A 13,557-nucleotide genomic window follows, 5' to 3' on the forward strand; every position below is an offset into this window, starting at 1 on the left:
TTAAATTTGAGAGTTAAATGAAGTAGAATTATACAGTATTCGTACAGAGTTCAAAAGGTTTACTAAACCACACCACTGTTATCCCAAAGTAAATATGAGAAGCATCCACAGTCAATAGAATAACTAAGATCTTACACCTGGGATGCTGATCACAGAGTATATACTGATGCTTACATGTGATCCAGGTTATAGCTATTGCTTTTGGATGAAGCACTCCTCCATTCTTTGTACGTAAACACAGTGAAACCCCTTGACAATTCTTTTAACCAACACTGAATCACCCCTTTCCTCCTCCTAAACAATGCTTGAGTTTTATTCTGCAGGAACTTTTTTAGGGGAGGATATCAGCTACAAGCCCTACATAAGACATACAGAAATTTGATGAACAATTATAGGGGATCACAGATCAGAAACAAAAAATATGCCACTACACCGATTTCTACTGAGAAACGACAGAATCTCCTAGAAAATTCAGTAGGAAGAAATACAGAGGCTAGAGAGTATTATGTAAAATGGAAGAAAGGTTCTTGTGAAGAGGGAAGAAAAAGCTACAAGTCTGTTGAGTCATATCAAGCATCTGTGACTAAAATACATAATGCTGAAGTGGTTCTTATCTCAACAGAAGCAGCCTGTAAAGAGAACAGCCTAAACCACCTCTGGAGAGAGTGAAAGTTGGGGAAAACTGCCCATTCTGGCAGGAGAACTGGATGATGGAAATATGACTTCAATTTAGGAAATGTCAGTAAGGAGCTGGAGCAAAGAGGGATATTATTTTCTTGATAAAATTGTCCCCCTGAAGAAGACTTGGACATGAATATACCAGAATAACATAAGTCAAGAAGGGAGGTAAGCAAAAAATGTTTGACTGCTAATATTGAAACTATCCTGAACAGGTAAGTCAGTGATATGCACAGACACACACTCACTGTAGGCAGTCGACCTAAACAGATGACTAAACAGAAAATGTGCACATATTGAAAAATGAAAAGGCAACATAAGCTTCTTAACAGATGATTTTCATGCCGTCAGGGTTGCTTCTATTCCAGTTCAAGTAAACTTGCCTAGTTTTTCAAGACACTTTTTAGGATTTTGTAACTAGAACTCAAAAATGTTCAATTTTACTCAAGAATACTAATTATTTTTAGTGATACAGGTATAATGTTTGTATCTTCCATGTAACAGCAGAAGCAAAAAAAATTCATCAATAATGGATACTAATAATACCACAATTATTCAAGTGTTTTGTCTGTATACAACTGTATATATAAACTGAAAATTGTACTTACTGGTACAATTTGAAAATGCTTTATTTTTAATCCATGACTCAATGACAATACAAACGTTTTGGGGTTACTTTGGCTATCACGTACCAGGAATACCCTGAAAGAGATTGAAAATTTTCAGTTAAAATCACTTTGGAAAGCCTTTTCTAAACATTGAAATCACTGTAAATTCATTACATTAAGTATTAGGGAAAAGCAAAAATAATATTAATTATGCTTTTAATCAGTATTTCTTTTTCAATGTGTCACTGGAAATATTTTTTTCTGAAATTCTTCTTCACCTTGTCTATTATGTGAAAAATACGCATTCTCAGAATGAATGACACTGTAGGTGTTAGTTTTTACACTGCATAGAATTACATTGCATCTCTTCAGACAGAAAAGCACCTTCAAAGTTTGTGCTTTGAACACTTTTCTTTGGCCTCTGACAGTCACCTAAATCACAAGCATCACAGGGCAAATTCAAAAGGTAGTCAAGAGGAAGTTTACAGAAAAGGTAATGCAAGATGCATCAGAATGATTTTCACACCTAGCCAATATTCATAAATGCACACTCATTCCTGCACACTGGCAAAATTCCCGCCGAGACAGAGCTACACCCTGCTCGCTGCATGGCATCGTTCACATCACCACACTCTCAGTGGCCAGCGGTGTCACTGCAACTATCCACACACCTAATTGTGCCATAATCCTGGCAGGATAATCTACTGCAGGCAAAGGATGACTACCAACAAGAGACATCCTCCACTGAATCACTGGGTTTGGAATATTGGCAGAGAAGGGTCTGGAGGACAGAGGGAAGTACATGATTCACAGAGTCTGAACTGTTTGTACTCTGCAGGTCTAGAATAGATACAGGGAACCAATACACCCAAGAAGGGACATGGAGGGACAGCCATTGGCAAGCATGTTCCTCTTTCATGACACAAAAGAAACGGGCAAGGCAGACTTGCAGGTAACAACAAAGTGAGCACTAGTGGCCACCTACTTTTAGCGAAGATACTAGGAATGATAGCACAACTACTATATGAAAAGAAAGGATTTCAGGAGAAGAAAGCAGACAAAGGCTTACAGTGCATTTTTCTGACTAATGGCATGGATCCAGACTACAAATTTCATCCTCAAGTTTTTAAGAATTCTATTTTTACAAAGTAGGAAAATACCTGGAATTAAGACATTTTTGAGTCCATAATCACTGACATTTCTATAAAAATCTCCATACAGTCTAATTTGGAGTTCTGATACTACTTCAGTTACTAGAGAGCGATAAACGCCAACTCAGTATATGGCTTGTAAGAACACACAGCAAATAAAAGGACAAAACTTCTCAATAGACTCAGGCTATCTAACAAGCTCTCTCTCACCACCTAGTGGCCTTTCACTTTCTCCAGGATACGAATGAAATTTTTCAGAGCACAGTTAGATCCTTTGCATAAACTTCAGTCTTTGTACCTTTCTCAGTAAAGCCTGGCATTTTATTCAGAACAGGGCAATATAAGAATGTGCTGCTTTGCAAAATGGGGTCTCTACACCCCACATACTGGAATCCATATTAGACAATACACAAAGTAATCACATTGGGTAGGAAAGAAAATACAGGTTGATGAGGATTTATGTTGCCATTCATCAGTTCTTTTAAAGTCTATTTTCTTACTGTTTCCCTTGTTTTAACAGCAAAGCTAAGCAACATTTGTACTCCTCGACACAAAAAGATCTTTAATCTTCTCTAACCTTATCACAACAGACCTATTTTAGTTGTCAAAGAACCTTTAAAAACTTATTATGAAAAAAAGGGTTGTAGTTCACAGAATCACAGAAATGTTGGTTGGAAGGGAACTTTTTAGACATACTGTATGACTCCAAACAACTGCTCTTTCATAAACTTACAAGGAATTCTCTGAATGGCCAGTTTCATTTTGTCATGGGCCTTTTGGTAATGCTACTGTCCCATTCAGAGGCTGATCAGTTTGCAATTGTGTCAACCATCTACCACTGAAAAGCCTTCAGATGTCCTCTAGGGGGTAAAGTATGAAACCTACAATATTATAAATTTCCTTAAGAATGTTGGGTTTACTTTTGTTCACTTTCTCATCTCAAGCACCATCGCTCTTTACTCACCAAATCTACTGGGTTTCATTTAACAGTATGTGTGTGTACTCACTGAAATACATTGGAAGATTAATCAGCCCTAGAATGACATACTGCTCAGAAATACATTGGATTCACCTCCATGTCCCATCCCTCTCATATAATAAACACAAAAAAACGAATGCAGAGTATAGAAGCAGTTTCAGGATGATTAGCTAGGCTTAAAAACAAGACCTTTTTTTTTTTTAAAAAAAAAAAATAAATGCAAAAGCAGAAGTCTAATTAGCCATCATTGCTGAGTGTGACTATTTCTATCTCCCTCTCCATTCCAACTTTTTTTTTTTCCCCTGGAGCCCTTTCTGCAGATGTAGAAAACAGTATTACATTGTACTTAATCTGAAATTGAAAGAATTTCACCAGTAATTTGGAAACAGAGAAACTTAAGAATTTTATGGAATTACTCATGAATGAAGAATGACCAAGTTTATGTTTAATACAGAGGGATAAAAATATGGAAATGAAAACCAGGAGTATTTAAACATAAAATACCTACTTGCTTTGTAATATTTAAAATTAATACTTAAATGAGAGAAAACTAAAAGTCTTATCTTAATATTTATTGTTTACTGTCAAGGGATAACATGATTTTTAGTCATTTCAGGAGGAAAAGCATACTTTTTTCATTGGTTGTTCCTGCACAGTTCATCCTAGAATAATGTTTTCAGGCTTTCTTTCATTCCTTCATCACTAATAAGAGATACAAAAGACACTAGTGCCAAAGTTGACAGTTCCCAGAGAATACTGTACAAAGAGAGAGCTCAAGTGCCTGGCTCTGAGCAGACATAAGTAATCTGTCAGTGACAGAATCGAAGTGTTAGATCACCACTTTTATTGCTTCCAGAAGATATAAAATAGAAACCAACTGATCCCCAGATAGCCCTATATAAAATAATTTTTATTTCTATTAGTTAAGTGCAAAACCCTCCTTCCTTCATCTTCCCTCCAGGAAGTAGTACACAAAAATAGCAGCTCTTGACTAGAAATGTTTCTCAAAAGAGTTACATAATTAACTTACCCATCTACAAGTCCATGCTGCAAAATAAGTCTCTGAGCCTCTTCTCTAGAGATTTTGTGATGAAACCATGACTGAGATCTGTGTATAGCTGTAGAAATAAAGATCTTCATAAAACATTTTGCTTTTACTTAACGAACCTGCTATTGCATTTCTGTGACAATGAATTAACTCACACGTACCTATGTTAGATATGGCAAGAGGACTACCATGTGAGTTGAGTCGTAGACACCCTCTCCTCTGTATAACAGAAACATAAAAACATGGTTTTAAAGTCTTTTTAATAAAAAAAAAAAAAAATCAGGAAATATTATTCTGATAAAGCAAAGGTGTTTATACCCGCCATGCTAATCCTTCTTCAACTGCAACTGAAAGGGCTTCTGTTGGATTTTCAATAATTCTGCTTCTGCGTCCTGAGAAATCCATTGCTACTAAAGAATTTTCTGAAATGCTTCTCTGTAGCAAAGAAAATTAATTTAGTTTGCTCATTTTTTAAAAGATCCATCACTTAAAAGTGAGTTTCTAAGAAAACATTATGTTTTCTAAGTGGCATTTCAAGTATCTGCAGTATTTCCCAGCAGAGCCCAACTCATTTTACCCTAGGGAGCATTTCTAATTCCAGTATGCTGCTGCAAAGCTCAGTTTTACAGTCTGGCAGGACAGATCACTTTTTTTGCATTAGTGCTATAGATGATAAATACATTGCTTTACCATAAACTCCATTTATAGTTTGAACTATAACTAGCCCTTTGCTTGTCAAAACAAGTCAGAAAACTGTTATTAAGTTGTCCAAGTAACAAAAAGGAAAAAAAAATCTTATACATAACCATCAAATCAACAAAGACTTGAAATATTTTGTTATAAATAAGTCAGGAATGTATATAAACTTTCACTGACAGTTTACTGGATTCAAGCACTGAAAACAGTCATTTCTGTGGAGCTTAACTTCTATGTTAATACATCCGTTCTAATTCATATCATAGATTTTTTTTAACCCAGTGAAAACCAACTTTGTAACAACAGCATAAAAAGCACTGAAGTTCAATAAAACAGTCTTAAAACTCACCAAATTACTTCTCAGAAAGCAAGGTTTACAAAATCAAGTTTAATATGGATAGTAACGGCTCAAGTCATAGAATCACTTAGGTTGGAAAAGACCTTTAGGATCACGGAGTCCAACCATTAACCCAGCACTACCAAGTCCACCACTAAACCATGACCCCAGGCACTATATTTACATGTCTTTTAAATACCTCCAGGGATGCTGACTCAAATATTTGCAGATGCTGGAATATCAAGTAATTACAAGAACATTCTAGCACTCTAGAAATTACAGTAGTATCTGGAACAAAAGAGGTCCACATTTCTCTAGGGTTAGCAAAGCTCCCCAGTCCAAAGCCCAAGCAGCCCTGGTTTGTTCCTCTTTGATTACAAGCATGAATATAACTAGAATTGGAAGACAGCAATTCTGTAGTGCGTTGCAGTTCCTGACACTGGAGTCTAAGGTCTGCCTGAGTAACCTGTACTGAATTTTCCAAAAGTAAAAAAGAAAAAGGCAAAATAAGAGAAAAGGTTTGTCTCTAAAATAGTGGAGGCAACTCCTTGCAGCTGTCATGGCTGTGAAGTTAATGAGGAATGTGAAACATGGAAGTGGTTCCCCTATGAAGTATGTTCATTGGCTTGGCCACTTAATTCCCAAGTTTATCCTATTTGCTGTTTAGTTTATGAATTACAGAAGTTAAAAAAAAAAAAAACAAACAGCACTGGTTGTAGATTATGCATGTGTTAGAAGCTACAAAAACTAAAATGCAAGCAACAGTGTAAGAGGTGAGAGAATCAGTAAAGGCTCCCAGGTCCCATGTAACAGCAGCAGCTGGGTATTCTAACAGCTGTACATAACAGAAAGTAAAGACATGGTCCATTAAGCATCATTTTGACAACATGCTTATTAGCACTATCACTGAAAACTATTTTTCTGAATACCTACAATAGCAAACGTGTATTTTAGGCATTTTAACAGCAAAATCTATAATAAAAACTAAAAAAAATACACTATAAAATAACTATCACAAGTCATGGTAACAAGTAATTTTTACCCAATTTAGCCAACAAAAAACACAGAGGTGATACAAATCATCCATGCAAAAGTCTGAAATTAAATGATTCAAAGAACTGGGATAATATAAGATATTAAAGGACAGTCTGATCCAATCCCAACTATGTGACTGAAGAGATGAACACAGCATCTACTATAGGCTGCTGTTCCTCCAAAACCCAGTTCTGTCAAATTATGGTGTTCCTCTGAAGTCAGTATTACACCAGCTGAAATCCATCTCAAGTGCTTAATATTTTATGTTAAGAAACTAATAAAATGCAAGTATTATTGTATACTAAAAAGGATTTGTTACAGCTTTATTACTCATCATTTACAGCATGTGAATCCTTAAACACTTTGAATCTTTTTCAATGGTTTTATAGTTCTGCAGCTCTGTTTTCAAAATCCTCTTTCCATCCTTTTTGACAGTGAAAATAAGCCAATGATCTCCCAAAATACTGGAGATTTGACAAATGGAAAAAAGCCTGTTAACTGGTCTGAACTACCTGATCTGTTTTAAGTAAATTAATTTATTATCTCTATTCAACCCTGACAGCCCTAAGGATCTCAGCAATCATTCACACAGGTCAGCAGTATAACTGACACAAGTTACTTAAAAATAGCACGATGACAAAACCAATGTATTTATTCATGGAGCTACTGTGGGACATACCATAGGTGTTATACTCAAAGGGCTGCAGCCACTTCTACCTTGGTACAGTTGCATGTAATTCTGATACAGCTGCATCCCATACTAAAACCAGAAAATAACATGGTTAGTATTTTAAATTATAAACTGAAGACAAGGGTTTTTTTCCATATGTAAAAGATACGAGATGCTTTTCTTTACTATTAAAAAAAAAGGACAACAGCTGTTAGGATAAGGAAATAACACAACATCATCATTGTCGCGGCTGCCTTTATGAACGTACACGCTGCACTAAATGCTACCAATTTAATACACCAACTGACCTATTCCTATTTTGTCACAAACGTGCATTTAAAAACTATATTGTGGCTCCCTTCTTGTGTATTCTCATCGCTTTGTTCAACATCACGCAACAACCTCACTGAATTCAACATGGTTACATATATGCATATGCTTAACGTTAAGTATCTGCAGGGCTGAGGCTTCAAGAGATCATCCCATCCCCTACAACGATTCCAGTACTTTGGTGTCTCTGTGTTTGTTGGGATGGAAAAAAAAAAGCTTCCAGAGTGCAAAATACTATCGTATGGGAAATCAGAATTACATTACTTCTCTACTGCATAGTATCAAAATTTCATAGTAAACTTAAGCAAGAAGTTAACTCCACACAAGTAGATTACCTTAAGCAACCTAATTGCTGTCATCCAACAGATCCTACTTTGTTCATCATCTGCACAGAGCTGTTTCAGGTCTCTGGTTCCTCCTGATTTGCTAGGCTAGAAGGCCACAGCACATTTTTTTAGCATTAATGCATATCTTGAAGATAATACCTGTTGAAATAAAAGCCACTAATTCTATTTTATAATAGACAGCCGAATATTGTTTTCAGAAACCTTAAAGAAATGTAAGCTTACCTAAAAACTGTGGCTTGCTTTAATATATATCAGAATAATAAGTTTGTACCTTAAAGCAGAATCCATAGTTTGTTGGTGCTCCAGAAATTTTTTTGCCTGTCAAAGACATGTACATATCACTATTGCTGAATTCACAGAAAAACTGCAGATGCCTTGGCTCCTAAAAAGAAGAGCAATGTAATACAATTAGGACTATTCTTAGCCAGCCTCTCCAGATAAGAAATTCAGAAGAGTACAGTAGTTATCGTTTTCCAAAAAGCAGTCTTACATACTGTAGTCTTAACTGTGACATCACGAAATCTAGAGACAACTCAATATTAATTTTATAATGCAGAGAAAGAACACCTCAAAACAGTCTTTCTTCCAGAGAAAAACAGTTCATTCTTCCAGAGAGGGAGAAAAAACAAAGTACAAGTGGTATCATCTCTGGGAAAACATTCACTAAATTCAAGCCTCAAGTTTTGAAAGCAGTATGCATTTCAAACATCAAAATAAAATATACATTTGTAATCTGAAAAACAACATACTGCAGTAATTACCATCCAGTAATATTTCTAACCATTATCTCCATCCTCTAAGGTTAATTAAATCAAGGAAGCAAATAAAGGTTACTTGTTGAAGGACAGAAAAAACCCAGCAGTTAACCTAGAAAATTCAGAACAAGAAAAAATATTGTTTTAAGTGGTTTATGTAAAAGGTGTCTCAACTCCAGTGCAGTTGTTTAACAACCAGGTTTGAAGTACTGTCATCAAGAAGTTGAACTTGCAAAATGAAAAGCTGTCCACTGACAAAATTCAAGAGCTCACCAAATCCCCCTGTAAAATCCTTTTATACATAGTTTTTTTCTTGTTTTAGGTAATGAAGTATTACGTCCACTTTTCAGAATATCTCTTTATATTTCAGAATTTTAACTACTGCTTGAAAATTCATTTTAAAAGGTGCTATGTCAGCTGACTGGAAAAATATTTAAACAGAATGAAGCAAATTTATCAGGCAAAAAGAAACTATTGTTCCTAAGACAATACTCCCCCAATTTTAAATAGCAATATCTCCCTAGATATTATTCATAATAAATAGATTTTTTTCCCCCTTTTAATCACAATAATTTGAAATTCAAATTTTGGTTATTATTACAAATGATAAATACATACACATAGATCTTTCATAGATCACATTTCATAGATCTTTCTCTCTCCCTACTTTTTTTTTTTTTCATACCTTAGATGTACCTTTAGTGGAAAAATAAAGACCAGATCTTCTCAAAAGAAAGTACAATTTTTTCCACGATTTCTTTCCCTGCTCCTTTGCATGCAAATACCCATGAATCTCAGGATATGTGCTGGAGCTTAAGAACATCTGAAAGAAAATATCAGACATGCATTTTTCTTTTCATCTGAAAACAGCTTACTATTTCATTAACATACTTATACGTGACTAAGGGGAATAAACCCCTAAATCCACTATCGCACCACAGTAATTCAGTTATGATTGCATCTAATTCCATTAAGAGTACCTCTGATTTAAGGTGTGTAGAATGTTACACAACTCCAAGGTAAACTAAGCAAGTTACATATTTATATGGTTTGAAATGAAAGCATTAGTTATGCAAGATGTTGACTTCAGCAACAAAACCAGCGTAAGAAGGAAGGTGTAAGGGAACTGATCTGAGTTTAAATTAATTCAGCAAACAAGTCACAAAATGTGACTCACAAACCCATGCAAGTCATGCAGGTATTACCATTTTCAAAAAGAGTGAACAAGGTTTCAGAGCCTGAAGTGGTGCTGAAGTAGGAGCTCTAGTTGAATCAAAACCATGAGAGGCTGGGCCAGTCACCAAGACAGCTCCTGCCTCCACTCAAGATATTCAATGGGTTCTCTTTAGACATTTCAACCATTGTCAGAGTGCAACACAGCTGTTATCTTGCCAAGACCAAATACACAGTTTTACTCAGTCTGCAGAAGTAGTCACTGAAACCTGGCAACCATGTTAACTTCACTCTAATTCCACGTAATGCATTCATTTGGTTTCTTCCAATAAAATGACTCAGAACTATGATTTATATCTAAACATACTAATCTAGAATTCTTCAATCTCCATATATGCAAAGGAACATACGTTACTACTAAGCTCTTCAAGAAACCTTGCTGTAGGCTGGCCTGCAGTATCACAAATACTATCTAGGCTAATATAGAGGTAAGGGACAAGAGATTTTCTGGTTAGTGTATGTAGCTTTCATTACTGCATTTTCCTCCTGTCCACTGCCACTTCAGAAAATCCGACATGAGGACACAAAGCAAGAGATTATCAGGCAAGACACAGGCTGCCTAGTACCAGACCGCAGCAAAATGATGAAGCGGACACAATTTTGGAAGTACACCAAGTTCTCTGGCCCCTAAATAATGCAGTCCAAACAAGATACATAAGGTTTCTTTCACTTCCATTGTTTTCCTGCCTTGCAGTCATATGCACAACTGTAACACCTGCAGACCCAGCTGAGCTCATGTTGATGTGAATGCAGTAAGGTGGGCAAGCTTCACCTGACAGGGGAGCACCTCAGCCCACGATCAGGAATGCATTATGAACAGCTTCACTGCTAGTCTCGTCACCAGAACAGTTGAACTGCAGGAAGACTAGTAAGACACCTATCTGCATGTGCTGCTGGCACACAGCTGTGTGCAAATGCAATTTAAGCTATTTCAGCCGCACTGAAGCAGATCAGGAGGTCCTGGTAGGTGTCCCAGCCTGTTAATATTCTCATCTGCCACCTATTAACAGGTTCATTGACAGCAAATATAGAGGCTGAACTGAAAAAGTATTTTAACTCAATATACAAAGTCAAATGGAAGCTTTAGGAAAATCCAAAAGAATCAATGTATATAAAACCAAAAGAGCACCTTTTTAGGCTTTACTATCTCTGAAGAAGATGAAAGGAGTGGTTGGCTCCCAGCCTGCACAAGTGTATCTGGAATCCTGTTCAGGATTTCTGCCAATAGAGCTTCAAACCAGAAGCGCTGTCATGAAGAACAGTTTTTTTACTTAGCAGAGCAAAGTGGAGGAACGATGCAAGGCTCACCTTCAACAGTCACTGTTGTACCTATGCTATCGATTAAAGTAGCAGTAACACTAGGAAAAAGGGACTCCTACATCCATCCTTTTTAAGACAGCTGAAGACTGTGTGAGAAAACAGAACATGAACAAGCTGTAATCAAAACTGTTAACTGTCAGAAGGAATGAGCAATAAGACTATTTCAGAATGAGAACTGAATATCTGTAATAAACACCTAAAACTAAAGCAGAAGATAACTTCCTTGGTTTTTTTTTTTGTTGTGGGCTTTTTGGTTGGGGTTTTTGTGTTTGTTTTTAATGCAGATACATGGAAGTTTATCACAGCAGGGAATGGATCCCTGTTTATGCAGGTAAAAGGTAATCAAACCAGGACAAAAATAAGAAAAAAAAATGAAAATAAATAAGTCCTTAACCTAAAGAACAAAAGCAGGGAGAAGCTTGCACCCTCTTCCCCATGCAGTGAAATATGTAACATGATACGTAGGATAGTGTCTAATGTCACCATATCTTTCAGATACTAATATATGACATCACCAAAGACGTGACAAAAAAACCCCAAACAAATAATTGTCTTTTGTTGATAAGAGAAAAAAAAAAAAAAAAAAAAACAAACCAGCAAATCCACCAACACAAAAACCACAAACCAGCCCAAAAATCAAATCGATCCACAAGTGAAAAAATAGAGCAGGAAAAACATCTCACTGTCTTGAAAGAATATCATAATAAAAAAGGCTGAAATCCTAGATGTCACTGAATGCAATGAAGATTGAGAGCTGCACTCCTAATTATAAAAATTATTTGTTTGTACCTTCAACATTTTCAGGAAAGAATGGTTGCAGTACAAGAGACAACAACATTTGCTACGGTCAAGCCTTCTCGAGCACCTGCACAGTTTTGGAGCATTGAAGAAGCCACAGTTTTCCTATGACCCTGTGAATCAAGTTTGAATTTTATGACTGATTTCTTCAAAGCTGTGATGACAGCTGGCCACAATCCATCCCAATGCTACTGGGAATGAGTAGGATTTTTCCCTGAAGCTGCTGATAAACGTTGTGGACACCAAGTAATTCCAGTCAAGAACTGATACTGGTTCTGAGTATTGTCTCCAGCAGGCTTCAGTCAATCTGAGGAATTTAGACTGGGAGAAAGGTCAGCAAAACCTGGAGTGGAAGATGGGGAAATGCAACAGACAGACGCAGACTAGAACTAGAACTAGAACTAGGAGACTGACAAGAGACTGCAATTCAGTGCACAGCTATTTCAGCGTGAAGACTGGAATGAAGTCAGATGAGAAACTGGTCAGGCAAAGAAGCACCTGCCGTGGCAGAGACACTACAGAAATGAAAGCCTGAACCTTAAATCCACGACGGCAGAGAATGGGAACAATTCAGAACATAAGGCAAGAGATGGCAATGGGGAAAGGGCAAAAGGAAAAGACACTACCAGTAATTCTATCTTTCACAAAACTGTCCTGGTAATCTTGTTCTGTCTTCAACTTAACTTTTGCATATATAACATTCATTTTTTTATGTTTACTTAGGAAAGACGTATGCTTCCTTGTTTAATGTATTTTACATTAGGTGCAAAGGGTTTTTTTAATCACTCTGGAAAATGGCTTGGATATGTGCTATATCAATAGCTTTTTTAAATGTATTCACATCATATATACAAAGTTATTAGAAAGAAGCAGCCAAATTGGTCAATAGAAGACTTGAACTCTGAACTCCAAGTCCATCTGCAGAACCTGAGTATGAATAACTTCCTCACGGTTTCATAGATGCGACGGAGATGAACAGGTCTATTCTTAAAGCAAAACCAGAAGAGAAAGTGTAATTACCGACATAATATCAACCTTGTATTTTGAAGATGTCCCTGTCAAACTTAAACCACCAATTGGCATACTGCATAGTGAAAAAAATTCTGCTATGAACACAATTGAAGATTAAAAAAAATTACAAAATTGGAGAAATGTTATTCCCAGACAAAAAGACATGCTAAGGTAATTTTTGTTGTTCTTGTTTTTGACGTTATTTAGATGCTCTGCTTTAAAGTCACCAGCCAAAACATTCATGCTTTCACTTTAAATGAAAGTCAAAAAAACTTTTGAAAAATATTTAACTTGCTTACAGCTCAATCCACAAAAACCTATGAAAGTATCGGAAGTTATTTTTTAATCACTTGCAAGCACTGAGTTGTTGAAACTGATGTCTCTCTTGACACTTGACCAAGCAGATCACAAATAATAACACAAGCCCATTAACTTGTCTTAATGAGAGTTTCCAACAAAATAGCAACTTGTAAGCAATTTATCCAAGTTTCTTCTGAAATGTGTGTAAGAGCTGCTCAACCTAAAGGTATTGGATCTCAGGGATCAGTGCTGGGACCAGTC

The 13,557-nt window shown here is 36.2% G+C and overlaps 1 protein-coding gene across 1 annotated transcript in view; it reads right to left on the reverse strand.

The window, feature by feature from the left end:
• GRB14 (growth factor receptor-bound protein 14) overlaps positions 1-9,457 on the reverse strand; it is a gene marked incomplete at its 5' end in the record, with an annotated part of 12,232 nt that extends 2,775 nt beyond the window's left edge. The window contains 8 exons of the mRNA XM_008937052.1: positions 1,287-1,380; positions 4,447-4,534; positions 4,626-4,683; positions 4,783-4,899; positions 7,212-7,292; positions 7,868-7,963; positions 8,151-8,261; positions 9,320-9,457. Of these exons, the coding sequence (XP_008935300.1) occupies positions 1,287-1,380; positions 4,447-4,534; positions 4,626-4,683; positions 4,783-4,899; positions 7,212-7,292; positions 7,868-7,963; positions 8,151-8,261; positions 9,320-9,457 (783 nt within the window). The remainder of the gene's footprint in view (positions 1-1,286; positions 1,381-4,446; positions 4,535-4,625; positions 4,684-4,782; positions 4,900-7,211; positions 7,293-7,867; positions 7,964-8,150; positions 8,262-9,319) is intronic.
• Between the last annotated feature and the right edge of the window lie 4,100 nt (positions 9,458-13,557).

The sequence above is a fragment of the Merops nubicus genome, unplaced genomic scaffold, assembly GCF_000691845.1.
Source record: "Merops nubicus isolate BGI_N331 unplaced genomic scaffold, ASM69184v1 scaffold14113, whole genome shotgun sequence".
NCBI lineage: Eukaryota > Metazoa > Chordata > Aves > Coraciiformes > Meropidae > Merops > Merops nubicus.